The 16,538-nt window shown below is 48.3% G+C and overlaps 1 protein-coding gene across 3 annotated transcripts in view; it reads right to left on the bottom strand.

Annotated features, from left to right (window-relative positions):
* The window catches only part of TBX20 (T-box transcription factor 20), a 42,391-nt gene extending 36,170 nt beyond the window's left edge, over window positions 1–6,221 (bottom strand). For 2 of the 3 annotated variants that reach the window (XM_081165190.1, XM_081165192.1), the window contains exon 1: window positions 5,798–6,221. In XM_081165190.1, coding sequence (XP_081021316.1) covers window positions 5,798–5,924 — 127 coding nt within the window. In that variant the 5' untranslated portion in view covers window positions 5,925–6,221. Of the gene's footprint in view, window positions 1–683; window positions 859–5,797 lie in introns of those variants that run through there. The other variant, XM_081165191.1, reaches the window with a different exon arrangement.
* Window positions 6,222–16,538: the final 10,317 nt, after the last annotated feature.

The following is a 16,538-nucleotide window of genomic DNA, read 5'->3' as shown; positions in this document are numbered from 1 at the left end:
GGACCAGGTTGCGTGGCGTTGGGCCGGTACTTACCTCTCAGTTTAACTTACCTCACAGGATTGTAGCGAGGATAAAAGCGATTTTTTTGGGGGGGGGGCTAGAACTTGATGGAGAAGCAGCATATAAATATTAAGATATAGGTAGGGAAAAGGACCACAGATTTGGGAACCTTCCCAAGTCTAGAGGGGAAACCGCCTCCAAACACCCTGCGGCTTCTGATCGTCCCGATCAATCTTCCAGATTGATCACAAGTTCTCCTCATCGGATTTCTTTCTCCAGTCCCTCCGCCTGGTGAAAGGCTGCCCAGGAGGATTCCAAAGAAACCCCCATTTTCATCAGGCGAGGGGACCGACCGGGAAATAAAGTCATCGTTTGACCTCCTGGCGTTGTAACTCTCCGTGGGGCGCTATCAGATGTGGGCATCGTGAGCACGCCTCACCTTCCGCACAAGTCTAGAGTTCAAGTGCCAGAAACTAGAGACGAAATGCGAAGGAAACGGATCCAGCTGGAGAAAGTAAGTCAGAGATCCCCCTAACGCCCCAGCTGTATCCAGAAAATCGGGATCTAGTGGTTTGTGCGCAGTCGGGATGGAGGCGAGAGAGGCTAGATTGTGCTTTAGCTAAAACCAGATATAGGACTCTTAATTCTAAAACTCTCAGGATGTAACCCTACGTCCACTTACCTGGGAGTAAGCCCCACTGAACTCGGAGGGGCTTACTTCTGAGTAGGCTTAAATTTGATTGCATTGTAAAGCCCTGGGCCCCCTCTTAGCAGCTGCTTGTTAAATCCAGTTCAGGGGCCAGCATCCACCGGGAAAATTTTCTCGAATGTGCTCCGGAGGCTTGCGCAGGAGAGCTTCCCCTGTTGGGTCGCGCGCCTCGGCGCTGTTGGAAGCCAACTGATAAGGGCCCAGTTACTTTGAAGGCAGGGAGCCTGTCTAAATGCCCCGATTATCGCCGCCCTTAAATAAAGAAACCACTTGAGGGGCTTCGTGGCGGTTGGCGGTGGAGGGAGACTTTATCCAGCTGGCGTCGGAAGCGCGCGGCGCGCTATGGAAGGGAAACCCAAAATAGAACTGGTCCCAGATGGGCAGGATCGGACCAGCGACGCCGGCGGCCCATTCCTAACCAACTCACAGGACGCATCCTGTGCCAAGATTTGGGGTCGCACCAGCCGAAGACTGATCCAAAGCATTTCACCCACTAAATGCCAGAAATCACACACCACCAATTGGTCAGATACACGTTTCCAACCGGACTAGCCCAGTTGAAAGGTTGCGACTCCCTGGGATGTTAAAAACGGCTGAGGTTTCCTTCCCAAGGAAATATGCGCAGGTTTGGAGCACGTAAGATGTGCGCTGCGATCCCAAGCGAGAACCCCATTCAATTCAGTGGGATCTACTTCCAATAACGAAGCAGATCTAATCGTCCTCTACAGTCCATGTCCCATAAGGCAGGTTCGAAGCCTGATCCTGACAGTGGTGTGGGATTGAGGATTGGAGTGATCATTCTGTGATATTATGGCAGTGGGCAAAGCTGTGTTGTAACCTTGGAATAAAGTCAAGGAGGGGTGGGGAGAAGAAGCCTGATTCTCGGCCCCTTTATTCAGGATAAATATTTCAGCTTCAGAGAGATCGGACAGATGTAAAACCTCGGGCTTTATTCAAAGTCAGGGTGCGCTCAAATTCAAATAACTTCGCGGCTGGGTTGCCCAACTCACTGATCCAGTGTAAACTTCGGAGCTGAGTGGGGTATTAAAATAATTACGGTTTGGAAAGGGACATAACTAAGGATGACATATGCATCCAGACTTGGGGGTGGACAAAACGTCTCTGTTCCTAACACTCTTCCAAGGTTCCTCGCAGGGCGCAAACTGACCAGTAGTTTCACGCACCATTGAAATTAATGAACTCTGCTTTTACGCAGTCTCGCTCCTTTGAAATGAGGTTTATTTAGGGAGAAACGCTCAGGTGGGTTGTGGCTTTCCTTGGGATGAAGTTCACTGACTTCTAACAGTCTGCACGGAAATCACTGCGTCTCCCTCGATCCAGGGTGTATAAACGCATCCACACAGGATCGCACCCTCCAGAAATCTCAAACTCTTCATTTGAAATATCTCACCTCCCAGCAAGGGACTTAAACGCAGTGGATGCTTTGTGGCAATTGTTTGGTTTTGCGTTCCGTACCCCGCCCTGGTATCTGTATGATGGAAGGCGGGTTACACAAATTTTTGATAAATGTATAAATAAAAGTGCTACGAAAAGAAGAGAGCACTCGTTTTGTTGGGATTTTAGCAGGAACCTCTGTCAGGTTTTGTTTTTGTTGTTCAATGGTTTTGTCACGCTCTTAAGCACGATTATGTCAACGGGACTTCCTCTAGAAAGCCAGTTTTTAGTTGAGTAAACTAGTGGCACAAAATACCCCATAACTCTCTCCCACGGAGATCTAGCGATTTTTAATTCAGATAATATATGCCAAAGACACTCGAGGGAAGTTCTAAGCCTTCACTCTCAGTCCTGGTGTAACCCTTAAGCGCATTTTAAAGCACCCGCTGCCAAGAATCATGTGAACTGTAGTTTACCACCACCCAGAACCTACAGTTCCCAGCAAACTATGGTTCTCAGGATTAATGGGGGGGGGTGCTTTAAGTGTATGGCGCGAACACAATCAAGTTGCGTCTCACACGTTCAACAGTGACTCCTAGCTCCAACGCATAATAATGGATTTCCCAGATAGCTGTCCCATTGGGATTAAATGGACCGAATTAGATCGAAGTGTAACCCCCAGTTCACGGCAACGGAATCCGCCACCGAGCAAAGCCAGCCATCTGTGACTCTGACTCTAATCAGCCCCTGGGCGCGCAAGACTCCGCGGTTGAGTCTGGGAAATGGGCTGAACAGAAGAGGGCAAGTTGGGTCTACACTTCCAATGGAAGAAGGAAGAGGGGAGCTAGAAGGCGAGGCATGTCTACAGCAAGTCGATTGGGAACGCGCTCCAAAGAAAACCCAGTGCCCTCGGCCTCCGGTTTCTTCCTCAGCAAGAGACCAAACAAGGAAACCGAATCAAAAATCGAGATCCTGCCCGGTCCAATCTCCTGGTGATCATCTTAGTCGGTTTAGCAGATCTCAAGGATATGGTCGTACCGAATCTCTTTCAACCTGTCCAGGATCTTTCTGCTCATTTCTACTTAAAAACTGCCGTAGGAGGCGGGAAGTAATATTTTCTTAAGAACAGGCGCAAAGGCAAGTCTATGCAACCACGAGCCAGTCCATACTCGGAAGAGATAAAAGGGTCTGTAAATAACCGGAAACAAATTCGCTGTGACCGAAGCTCAGAAAGATAAAGTATAAAATTATCTTGCTTATATTGAATGCATCTTTTTTGTACTTAAAAGCCTTCGGATTTTTGTTTTGTCTGTTTAAATTACCTTTTTTTAACAACGCCAACGAGAACTCTCGCTCTTCCTAATAACAAAACGCAATATCAGAGTATAATTAGGAAAACCATTAGTTGAGGAGGAGGGAAGTCTCAGGCCAAGAAGTTTTTATATATTATATGTAAGATGGATGTTTTGTCAATTTTTTAAAAAATAAAATTTAATTAAAATTATATAAAAAGAGAGAGAACTCTCGCTCTTCCTTTCATTCTTCACCAAGAGAAAAAGGTAGTTTTCTAAAGGTGCCTTATTTCTATTAATGGTTAAAGGGTGGGCTAGCTGACAGAGGGAAGAGGTGTGGAAAAATTTATAGTTAAGGGTTTCTGGGTAATGTTTCTTAAACAGCCATAAAGGAAACCCACACAAAGAGCTGAGCAATGATTTTATGAGAAGTATTTTTTGTTAAAGCTTCTGTAAGAGAAAAGGATCTAAATACATAATGTACCTAAAGCTGAAAGTGCTATAAAGGTCAAAATCAGCACAATAGTATCTTAAAATAAAGAAAGTGCAATAATTCTTTGTTATTTTCCTTGTAACGTCCTTGGAGCAGGGACATATTTACTCTTTTCTTAGGAAATTCTGTAATTGAGGTTCTATACAAGTCGACAAAACTTATTTAAAACAAAACGCACAAAACTTTTCACATTCTCCACTACTTATCATTATCATTATTAATCATCTGCCCTTTACCCAAAAGGCGGGTTCCAACATTAAAACACAATATTTAAAAATAGTCTGAAATAATTTAGGTGGGTCCTAAAAAGCATACACATCGAGTGTCAAAAGCCAGGGTAAATTGGGTTGGGTATTGGGTTGACGCACTAAACTTCTGGAATTAGAAGCAAGTTCTCTTACGAATCAAAATGGCTTATTTTCAAGTCAAAGTGGAAAGTTTTACTAGAGAGTATGAAACTGTAGTCCTGGCGTGTTTATCAGAAAGCAAATCTTATTTACTCGGCGGGGAGATGTTTTAGGATGGGACGTCCATCCATGCAGGATAGCGCAGATTGACTTCAGAGGCTTTAAGGATCACAGTCAAAAATATGGGCTCCCTGCTGCGGATTGCAATTCAGGACCAGCGAAGTTTTGCCTTCGGCTTCAAAGGGATGTGAACGGACTCTTTGTATTTGAAAGCAAATCCCATTTCTTTCAGACTCCTTAGTTTATGATCACCTCATCCTAAATACATTTATCTGAAATTGGTCGGGTTTATTTATTTTTTAATGGCTTCCAGATTCAGAATCACAGCCTTGGCTATTACGAATCCCAGTGATTCCAGAGGACAAGTTTATTTTGAATACAAACTCCTTCCAAAGGAGGGCCCATTTTCATCCTGAAGTGAATCCTACCAAGCTAAACGTGCTTGCCCAGCGATCCTGGGACTTGCTCCCAGCTAAATGTGCACAGGATTGCAGTTGTCTCCTGTGCAGCAAATGTTCACAGAATTTCGGGCTTTTTAAAAAAAATCTTGATTGCTAGTAATTACTTTAGCTGAATCTCCCTCTCCTTCAACTCTATCTCCCTAGTTTAAAAAGTGTACGAACAAACTGGGGAGAAGTGGTTCCCACTTAATCAGCTGGTCCTTGGGCTGATTTTACAACTACAGCTGCGCCCCAATGTTCTCGGATGAAAAGTTTGTTTTCCGGATCGATGGCCTCTTTTGCCCGGAGAGAGGAAGAGCAGTCCAAGAAAACTCAACTTAGCAAAATCGTATCTGGTTTTTATTTCTGACCGGAAATACGGCACTGGGGCCAGATCCTGTATCTAACCCCTCTAAAAACAGCTTCTTCTTAAAAGGAAAATGATGCGTCGGATAATCGCAGCCTTTAAAGAACCACGAAACTCCCCGTCGTAACACCGGGGTATTTTAATTGTATACCAGGCTACTTAGAAAAGCGTTTGCTTCCGTTGCTTTTTAACACTTTCCACTGGGCGTTTGGAAGGCATCCTTGAGAACATCCCAGTCAAGGGGAAGTTGAACCATCCAGTCTAACTTAGGAAAGGCATTCTCCCACCCCACGAATAATTATTGTTTTGGAAAGCTGTCCTTTCTAAACGTTCCCCCCCCCCGCCCCCACACACAGTTACCAGGGAGTAAGGCCCAACGAGCTTAGTGCCGCATTAAAACTGCCAACACATTTGCAAAACTAAGCAGGAACCTGTCTCTTTTCCTGCATTGCAGGGGCTTCGCTTGGATGACCCTGGGGGTCCCTTCTATGATCCTATGACAGGATCACCCCCTCCCTCCATTCCCCCAAGCGATCACTCCAGCATCTCAGGCGGAAGCCCCTCTAGGCTGGGCAGGTGGGCTTGGAGAAGAGGACCCCCCGACGGCGCGTCCCTCCTTCTCCGGAGACTCACCCAGAGGCTTGATGGTGCTCTCGGCGCTCTCTTTCTCCTTGGAGCTCCCGCTGGACATGAGCGCGGCGATGGAGAAGGCGTTCGCCCGGGAGGAGAGCTGCGGCTTGGGTGAGGCGGTATACTCCATGGTCTCGGAGCAGAGGACGGCACCCCCAAAAGAGTCAGGTGGTCGCGCAGAGCCAGGCCGTTCCCTCCTGCTACCCAGACGGCTCCAAAGGAGAAGCAGCGAGGAGGAAGGAGCCCACGGGCTGGGGGATCCGGAGGCCAGAACTTTTTGCCAGACTCCCCAGGACGAGTCTGGAAGGTCAGGGAAGCGCGCGGGCGCAGTTTACGCGGCGACCATCGTTTCCCCTGCTCCCTGGATGGAGGCGAGGGAGAAGTAGAGCGCGCGCTTCGGTGCGGATGGAAGAGGCGTCTGCCAGGGCCGGAGGGCTCGCAACGAGATCCGCCTTCCTTCCTCCTCCGCCTTAATTCGCTGGCCGCCGAGATCCTATCGGCTGCCAGCCAATCAGAGCCTGCCCACGTCAGGCCTCGCTGATCCCACTGGAGAGGAAGGCAGAGCGCGCGGGAGGGCAAGCGCCGGGCTCTCCAAACTTGCCTTTTCTTTCAAGCCAACAGTTTAGTTCTGGAGAGGAAACCAGGGTTTGGAGAGGTCTCCCCCGGGTCCTTTTTCGGGGTTTCAAGAGGGAGGGGGGACCCTCCACGGAGGGCATCGGACCACCCCTATTCTGGGTTTCAGCCCACGCGTTTTGATTTCTCCATCTCCGGGCAGCTCGCTGGCTCCACGAGCGTTCAGGGTTTGCTCACCACGAAGTTTGTTTGTTTATGATGGGCCCAGTCACAATGCCACCCCCCAGCAGTGGCTAAATGTAATATGTGGTATTACTGCACACAGGTGGTGTACTGACAATAAAGGTTTATTATTATTAAACTCAAGCAGACAATGATTTGGATTAGAAATGCCCAAAACTTCATTACAGATATAGGTGGATTTTTGGCTCAGGCATTGGGTTGTAAATCCATTCCAGCCCCCGACCCCGGACAAAAAAAATACTTTTTTTTAAGATAAGGGAACTCAGTCCCCCCGAGTTCCTGCTCAAAACACCCCCTGTATATATCCACAACAAAGGTTCTTAACATCCTGCTCTTTTGCCTTGCGTCCATAAGGAGGCCTTTAACCATTCCTAAGACTCTTCTGCCTTCACTGAAAATTGAAAAGGTTTCAGACGACGAGAACTGCAAGGCCAGATCTCTGGTTCCCAGACTTCTTTGCTCCCCGCGCCCCAACGTCTCCCCCTCCTTCCTGTCAAGTAGTGCAGTGGTACCTCGGGTAAAGAACTTAATTCGTTCAGGAGGTCCGTTCTTAACCTGAAACTGTTCTTAACCTTTAGCTAATGGGGCCTCCCGCTGCGCCACCGTCGCACGATTTCTGTTCTCGTCCTGAAGCAAAGTTCTTAACCCGAGGTACTATTTCTGGGTTAGCGGGGTCTGTAACCTGAAGCGTCTGTAACCCGAGGTGCCACTGTACTGACTGCCGCTTTGACAGCCCGCGCTGCCTACGGGACTCCTGGCTACTCCGACCCACTCGGTCCCCAGCAGGCCTCGTTCCCCACGAAGCGGCCGATCTGTGTCCGGATTGCACCACTCCAGGCTGAGGAGTTCCCATGACCTAATGGCCCTCCCTGCCAATAAAGCGACAAGGCCCAGAGAGCTCCTTCTCCCTGAGGTCCAGTTCTGGATGTTGCAGGTATCTCTTCTCCTTATGGAGGCGCCCCCGCCCGCAGACTGAAGTGCAGCCAAGACACCGGCTCACCAGTTTAGGGAGAGCCCGGTCTTACTCCCACCGGCTCTCCATCAAGCACTTCCCTATACAGTGGTACCTCGGGTTACAGACGCTTCAGGTTACAGACTCCTCTAACCCAGAAATAGTGCTTCAGGTTAAGAACTTTGCTTCAGGATGAGAACAGAAATTGTGCTCCGGCAGCAGGAGGCCCCATTAGCTAAAGTGGTGCTTCAGGTTAAGATCAGTTTCAGGTTAAGCACGGACCTCCGGAACGAATTAAGTATTTAACCCGAGGTACCACTGTACTAAAGGTGTTTCTCAAAAGGAATTATTATCCTTTTCTCTTTCTCGCCCTTCAGCGACTTTGTCCTGTCTTCCGCCCGATCCTGTGCAAGAGCGCTTGTTCTCAAAGGGGCTTCGGGATTTCGCGGCTCCACAGCCGCCACACCATTTCCCCTCGCCGCTTTTGTTCAGAGGCTTAGCGGGTACTGATTGCAGCCTAGAAGAATGCATTCACTCTGCCCTAACTCTAAGGAACTTTATTTGCGTACGAGGCGACGGATCTGCGTAAAAATGGACACGCCTGTCCTTTAACCACCTTGATTCGGAAGCTGGACGTTTTCTGGCAACGCATTTCCTAGGGAAGAAAACGCCTTAAAAGCGATCTGGCTGCTCCAGTACCAGCTAGCTGTGGACACTGCCTTCCACTAAACCACGCAGCTTCCGCTCCAAGGGCTGGTTCACGCGTCTCTTGATGGCTTCTTGCACGTGCGAATGAACCGGCAGAGCTCTAACACCAGAGACAGATGTGTCTGCTTTGTTCCTTCGGCTGTGTGCACGCTGTACACTTAAGAGCGCATTTAAAGCGCACTTCCCCTAAGTCATCATGGGAGTCATAGTTTGCTCAGCATGTTGGGAATTGTAGCTGTGGGATAAATTGCAGCTCCCAGGAATCTTTGGGTGGGAGAAGCATATACTGTTCTGTTTTTCTTTCCTGCTAGGGTCCATACACATTCATTCAGGTCCAAGTGATGGCAAGGTTATGTGAATCAGTTCCAAGAGGCGCCGGGACTTAGTCCCGACCGCTGCCTGCAAACTATGGGTGTGTCTGTGTGTGTGTGAATCGCACTATACAAACACGCGTGGTTTTAAAAAATTGTTATTATTTACTCTTCCCATTCCTTACAGCAAAAACCCAAATATCTTCACTGCTTTTGAGAGCCGATTTACACTAAATTTAGACCGCTCTTTGTCTATACAGTGGTGCCTCGGGTTACATACGCTTCAGGTTACATACTCCACAAACCCAGAAATAGTGCTTCAGGTTAAGAACTTTGCTTCAGGATGAGAACAGAAATAGTCCTCCGGCGGCGCGGCGGCAGCAGGAGGCCCCATTAGCTAAAGTGGTGCTTCAGGTTAAGAACTGTTTCAGGTTAAGTACGGACCTCCGGAACGAATTAAGTACTTAACCCGAGGTACCACTGTACTGTCTTTTTCTAACGGAATGATGTTAAGATAATGCGGCCGATCTCAAATATGCTTCTTACTTTGGAATTAGGTCTGTTTTGCTTTTGCTTCCAGCGAGGCTTCCTTCCAAGGCAGCTTATTTTGGATCGGCGCCGGAGCCACTTACTCCGGAACAATCCCACAGAAAGCTTACTTGAAAATAAGTGGTGTGAGGCTTCCCCCCCCATCCCCACCCCTATTCAGAGAAATCCGGTTGGAGTGGTCGTTCAAGGGTTTCTCAATGCGGTCCCCTCGCTGCGCTATTTGGGAGTTTGCTTCCGGCTAAATAGGCTTAGGATCGCGCCACGCGCCTGTAAGCAGTGAACTCAGCCCCACGGGGGAGTCAGCCCCACAGGTGGCAGCAGTGCTCCCTTCCACGCAGGCAGTGTGCGAGAGATCCTGAAGGCTGCTCACTTTCACCCACAGCTCTGCGCTGCATTTACGCACATTGACCTTCCCAGCTGCCCCATGCATAAATGGACCCAGAGTCACTTCGACACCCAGATCCAAATCCCAAAGAAAGCGGGTCCCCTTTGACTGAAGCCGATGGGCGTCCATTGGGCCAAACCGGATTAAATCCGAGGAATTAGCCTTCTTGTGACACCCCACCCCCACCCCTGCGATTCCCTCGACTAATATAGGAACGCGCATGTTTCAACGGATGCTCTGTAAACCTTTCTGATTTCTTCCTCGGGTGTCCCATAGGTTGTAATATATCCACGCACCGTATTTGGATCGGGGTCGGGACTATCTATAAAAGGCCATCGGTAGAAAGCGTCTGTATAAAGGATTCGCATCCTAAGATTTTAGTTTAGTTTATTTTTCCTTTGCAAAATTTAATTAACATGCACTGAACACCAAACTAAATTTGTTTTCAGAGCATGCACTGTTTAACTCTGGGAAGACCAAATCGTCTCCTCTACCTATGATTTCAAAAGTAGGTCGACAAAAATTGCGCTTTTTCTTCTTTTTTCTTTACAGGTCAGCATATGCTTTCCCTGGAGGTCAGCTTGGGCTGCGATCCTAACCAGGTTAAGCCGAGGGTCTCAGTTTTCTTGCTGCCACTCGCAGGCGATAAGCGACATTTGAGGACTTTGTCCAATTGTACAGTGTAAAAACCCAGCCCAAAATCCGGACCGGAGTGCAATCCTATGCACACTTCTTTGAAAGTGAGACCCTCTGAACTCAGTGGGATTGCGTCGGAGAAGATAAACACGAAATCGGACTGTTAAACTGCAGCGCCTTCCCCACCACAGCTTTTTTTTTGGGGGGGGGGAACAGGCTTGCTTGAACTCCGTGGGACTTGCTTCCCAGTAAAAACGGATTAAGGTCAGGCTGCCTTATCAAATTGCAGTATAGGATGCTGGTTGTTTCTTGAAAGTGCCATCACCGAAACCCCGCATCAGCTTCCATTCCTCAGTTTTACTGACTTGGGCACGTATTGCCCCCGCCCCCATAAGCAGAAACTGATATCCCTTCTTCAGCTGAAACCCGTGTCTTCCTTCCCTAAAGCTTCCCAGAATTGCAGGCGCTGGAATGTATCTGGAAAGTGTGAGACTTTTCCCTGTTGCAGCCTTGCGAACTGGTGAGTTTTGGAATTCTGTGTTTATAAATCGGATCCACACATCAGTTAAGCCATCTGGCTTGACCTTAAATGCGTAACTAACTCTTCCGGTCCTAAACAGAAGTGTATTATCAGCCTGACTTCGGTTGCCAGAGGTGTGCGCTCGTCGGCAGTCACTTTCCCTGTCGATTCAGAAGCAAAACCTCTCCGCGTTCATTAGGACTTCTCAGAGAAAGTGAATGGGTGAGAAGCTGAACCCGAAAGCACGCCGGCTCCCCCTGGCCTTCGTTTATTTTGCATTTCTAGCGCTCAAGTACTGCTAATGTAAAATAATTGCATGGGGGGTGTGGTTCTGGAAGGAAAATGAGATCCGAGGGCTAAGCTTCCTTTTCCTTCAGCAGAACTGGATTGCAATCTAATTTAGCCAGCTCTCTTAGCCCTGGGACCTAGGAAAGTGCAGATCGCACTTTGAGCATGTGCAGAGTGTTGTTACTGACCTTTGACCAAACTCATCCAGCCGTCCCTTTCCCCATTTATTAGAAAAAGAAAACTGCCAGCTTCCTGGCTCCTCTCTTAAAGGAAAGAGTTCCACACTCCGGCTGAATGTATTTCAGCTCCCTCCGGAATTGGCCAAGATAAATCCCCTGGACTGATTAAAAAAATGGGTACCGCTTCGGGGAACTTTAGGGTTTTCACTCTCCCTTTAAACAACCTGAACCTTCCGGAAGCAGAAGCGCCCTTTTCAGAAACGCGCCGTTGCGAATTATAAGGTTGCCGGATGGTGCTATCCCCAAACAGCGTAACCCGTGCGCTTGGAGAGAAATTAGCTTCCAGCACGACCCTGAGTACGATCCCACCAAATCTGAGCACACGTTTCAAATTCCATTGGCTTCAATGGGAAGAGGAAAGCGCGCACTTTAAGGCTTCAATCCTATACACATTTACTGAACGCAGAGCTCGAGCTCCAGCAGTAAATACTGTATCTGAAATCGATGGGGCCTAAAGCACGCTTTTTTTCCACAGAAATGAGTCTCGTTGAGTTTAAAGGCCCTTACTCCCAGGTAAGGGGGTATAAAGACTGCACTCTACATTTAACAGGGCCTTGGGAGTTGCTTTTGAAATGGGTCCAAAAGCATGGCTACAACCTAACCTACAATGAACCTGACCAGCTTTCAGGGGACTTTCACTTTCCAGGGACGTGATCCGGGCCTTTCCTTCAGCGGGTTCAAGTCGAGTTAGGAGCAAGAGGGCGGAAGATCCATAGGATCCACAGAACTGAATAGAGCTGAATAAGCAGATCACCTAAAAATCTGGTCTGAGGCACGACCCCCAGACCTCCCTTTCTTCAGACGCCCTTTGCCTTCCTTATATAGACAGGAAAACCCCCCAAGAGAGGAGGTGGGGGAAGAGAAATTCCTTTAGCTGCCAAAGCCTGTCCCTTAAGGAAACAACTGGGGCCGGCCTGGTTGCTTAAGTTCTTGGTAGTGCTTTGTGGAACTGGGGCTGCTGTGCATGCCCTGAATCCAGCCAATCGGGGGTGCTGAGGCGCCAGTGAGGCGCCGCCTCTCTGCAGCTCGGACAGGTCACAAACACGTCCTTTTCTTGCAAACTGCATTTTGATACTACCGCGTGTTAACCGACCCACAAGAACTGTCACCGGCTGGTCAATCTGCATTCCCAGTTTATTCCAATTTATTGCTGTTCTGTTAGCCACTGTTAGCACATGGATAGATAGTAATCTATCCATAATTACTCGGAAGTAAATCCCACAGGATTCAGTGGCTTCCTTAAGCGTCTTCTGGATTACCAGGGATGCTAAGGAGGTGACGATTCCTCCTGAACAGTGCGATCCTAGCAATAATAATAATAATAATAATAATAATAATAATAATAATAATAATAATAATAATTATTTGTACCCCGCACATCTGGCTGGGTTTCCCCAGCCACTCTGGGCGGCTTCCAACAAAGATTAAAAATACATTAAAATGTCACATATTAAAAACTTCCCTGAACAGGGTTGCCTTCAGACGTCTTCTAAATGTCAGGTAGTTGTTTTTCTCTTTGACATCTGATGGGAGGGCATTCCACAGGGCGGGTGCCACTACCGAGAAGGCCCTGTCTGGTTCCCTGTAGCTTTGCTTCTCGCAGTGAGGGAAGCAAGTCCCAGTGAATCCCAGGAGTGTAACCAAATGGTGCGATCCTAACTCCACTTACCTGGGAGTGACCCCCCACTGAATTCAGTAGGATTTGTTTCTGATGAGATATGGTTAGGATTGCGCTGTGTGTATCAAGTGATCTTCCGGAGATTTGGGATAACCCCAGAAGACTATTTTGCTACACGACATCTGTACTTTGTGATAAACTCACCTGCCAGGCGACGGAGACGATCAAGGCACACTTGAGTGATGGAACGCAATCCGGATCTCTGGTAGGATTTCTAACTCTGGCTAGAACTTATTCCTTTCTTCATTTCCTTGTTTTTATAGCCCACCTGATCAAGGTGTCTTACATGGTTCTCCCCTTCATTTAACCCCCACAACAACCCTGAGAGGCAGTTATTGGCCCAAGATCACCCCCTGAGCTTCAGGGCCGAATGGGAAACTGAACCCAAGTCTCCCAGGTCTTAGTCCCACGCCCTGGCTCTCTGGTGTGGGCTTTATATCTCCGGGATCCCCCCCCCAACACACCAGCAGCACGAATCCATAACATGCCCTCAAGGAAGTAATCCCCATTTTCTTCTATGGGACTCAGTTCCTACTCCAGAAATGTAGCTTTACAGCCTCAAAAGTAAATAAAAAATCTCCTGACAGCACAAACAATTTTAGCAAATGTTTCTTCCTTTTCTACCCTCAGCCAGTGGGGGGTTAACAGGGCACTGCCATGCCAGTCTTCTTATCCACATCCAGCTTCCTCAGTCTCAAGGTGGGATAAAACTCGAATTAGTTGGCTCAGAGACCTCCCTGTTTTCTGCTCCAACAGTCCCAATGGGCACCAGCTGCCATTGCCCTAAATCCTATTTTTAGAGGGCAAGTCACAGGTCTTGTGCGGGCTGATCTTGCGCATAGTTTACTGTGAAGAGGATTCCATTGTGATGAAAGGAAGCTACTTTATAATGCGATAGGAGGGTTGGTGCTTTTGGTTAGAATCTTGTGGCAACCTCAATTTCAATACGACATGCGTTGTGAACCGCCCTGGAATCTACGGATGAAGGGCGGTATACAAATTTAACAAATAAATAATAAAGAATAAGGTTTGGAGGACTTCCTACCCACTTCACCGGATGCCTGAAGCGCTATCCAGAGCACAAGCAGCGATAGTTACACACTTACCGGCGGTAATTCACAAAACAGTTTTTGGTGACGGACTTCTGGGCCAATTAACGCGTATAATTCGCTAAAACTGGCGCCCGCGCTTCCTATTCAATAGGCCTAAAACCGGCGTCCTAATCCCACCCCATCAATGCTGAATCTCACTAGGGCAACCCTGGGTCAGATTTCAGATTAATCTACTTTACAGGGTTGTAGCGAGGGTCGAACTGGAGGGAAAGAACAGTGTAATATTGAATGTCAATTCTGTCTCCAAGCAACACTGGCGTTAGTTCAAAACTCTTCCTCCCTCTTTCCTGCTACCGTGCAGCCACTCGCTCCCTTTCCATCTCAAGAGAAGGCAGGATAACCTCATCCAATGTGCTCAAGGTCAAACGCTGCGCATCCTTCTGTAGACCTCGCCTCATCTGCATTAACCCGGTGGCTTGCAAGTGCAGCGGAGAAGAAGAGACAGAGGTGTGAAGAAATCTCTGGTCCAGCATGTCAAGCCTTGATCCTGTTTGCAGGACACTAAGTTGCACTGTAGGTCCGTACAGTTAAAGCTATGGTTTTCCCAGTAGTGATGTATGTAAGTGAAAGCTGGACCATAAAGAAGGCTGATTGCAGAAGAATTGATGCTTTTGAATTATGGTGCTGGAGGAGACTCTTGAGAGTCCCATGGACTGCAAGAAGATCAAACCTCTCCATTCTGAAGGAAATCAGCCCTGAGTGCTCACTGGAAGGACAGATCGTGAAGCTGAGAAGAGAAGACTCCCTGGAAAAGACCCTGATGTTGGGAAAGATGGAGGGCACAAGGAGAAGGGGACGACAGAGGACGAGATGGTTGGACAGTGTTCTCGAAGCTACCAGCATGAGTTTGACTAAACTGCGGGAGGCAGTGGAAGACAGAAGTACCTGGCGTGCTCTGGTCCAGAGGGTCACGACTAAACAACTAAACAATAACAATAACAAGTTGCACTGTGATCATCAGTAGGCTTACCCACAACAAAGGATACAAACCTTGCTATCTCCCACCCTATCATCCTCATATCATTTGGAAGTGAAGCCCAGTTAGATTAGTCCCACAAACTCTCCAGAGATTTGGAGTTAAAGAAGGCGGACAGAACTTCTTCCGTGTAGTAGGAAGAGATGCGCCTTCCCTTCACCCTAAGTTTCTCAGCTCGCATTATTGCTCCCTTCAATAGTAATCGCAGGTGGTGGGTGCCGACAGAAATGAAGCCAAAACTGGACCTCTGTGTAACAACGGATAGTTTGGTATGCTCATTGAACCTCGCGTTTCCAAAAATAAATGTTGAGCCCACCATAACCACAATAGCTTTCAAACAACAACAGACACTGCAATCACAACAAACATCAAACACAGTAGCATGTAATAAGGCAAACAGCAACTATTAATGCAATTAGTAGTTAATAAAGCCATAGAGAAGTATCTGAATATTCCGGAAGCATCAGGCTTGAAAGGGTACAATTTTTATTTAGGGGAGGGGATTAAAGCGGCACCCCACCCCCCAAAAAGCCTTATGAGGACTGCGCAGGCTCAGTCACCACGGGAGGTTGATTGACAGGGGGAAAATACAGACAACAAGAAGTGGAATTGTTTGCTGGCTAGTTGGGAGCAACGTGAACAGAGCATTCCTGTCAGGAGGTGGGAAAACGCTCAGATTGATTGTAAACCGCTCGCGTTGCTTGCCACCCGCTTAGAGGTTTGATTACAATAAAGCGGTAAAATTTGTAAAACAAAACAGACACTCTGCAACATGTTCTCTCTCTCTCTCTCTAAGCTACGATGGTCCAGAGATGTTTAGTAAGTCCCAACAGACGTTGAGCGCCAAGACCTGGACGTCGGAGGCTGTGCGGTGTAGTGGTTTGAGTGTCAGACTTGGAGACCAGGGTTCGGACCTCCGCTTGACTATGCAACCCACTGGGTGACCTTCGGCCAGCCACTACCTCTCAACGTATCCTACCTCTCAGGGTTATTGTGGGGGATTAAATGAAGGGGAGGGGGAGTCATGCGTGCCACCTCCAGCTCCTTGGAGAAAAAGGCGGGATATATATGCGTTAGACAAATTAAATAAATAAATGTCAGGCTTATTGGAAGGCGTAAATCCAAGCATCACAGCCTAAACCAGTCGTATAGAGCGGGATGGGAGCTTGGGTGACGCAAGGCAGGGTCCTTAGGAAGCGCGCAATCGGGCTCGGGAGCCCTAGTCTCGCGCGCAAGCGTGCCTTTTGCGCAGCCCGGTTTGTTTCAATGGGGCTTTCGAAGGAGAATCTCCCGTTGCCTTTTCGGAAAGCCCAGACAGATCTAGATCCTCCTGACCCGGTTCTGAAAGAGTCTCTGTCTCCCCCCCCCCCCGCCCCAAGGCGTCTCGCCATCTGCGCGAGACTTTGGCGACCTCTATCCAATTTCACCGCCCGCGCCCCTTCAATGTCACCTCCTTCTCAGCCGAGGTGTCTTCTTTGCAGCGCAAAGCGAGGCGCTCTTAAACCCATTAGGCATTTCCCCGATGCAAATCCGAGGGTGGAAAGAGGGGGGGAAAGCTCGATTAAGACCCGAGG

This window comes from Podarcis bocagei, assembly GCF_964188305.1.
Source record: "Podarcis bocagei genome assembly, chromosome: 12".
NCBI lineage: Eukaryota > Metazoa > Chordata > Lepidosauria > Squamata > Lacertidae > Podarcis > Podarcis bocagei.
Note: the sequence above shows the minus strand (reverse complement) of the source record. Positions and strands in the feature narration are given on the sequence as shown.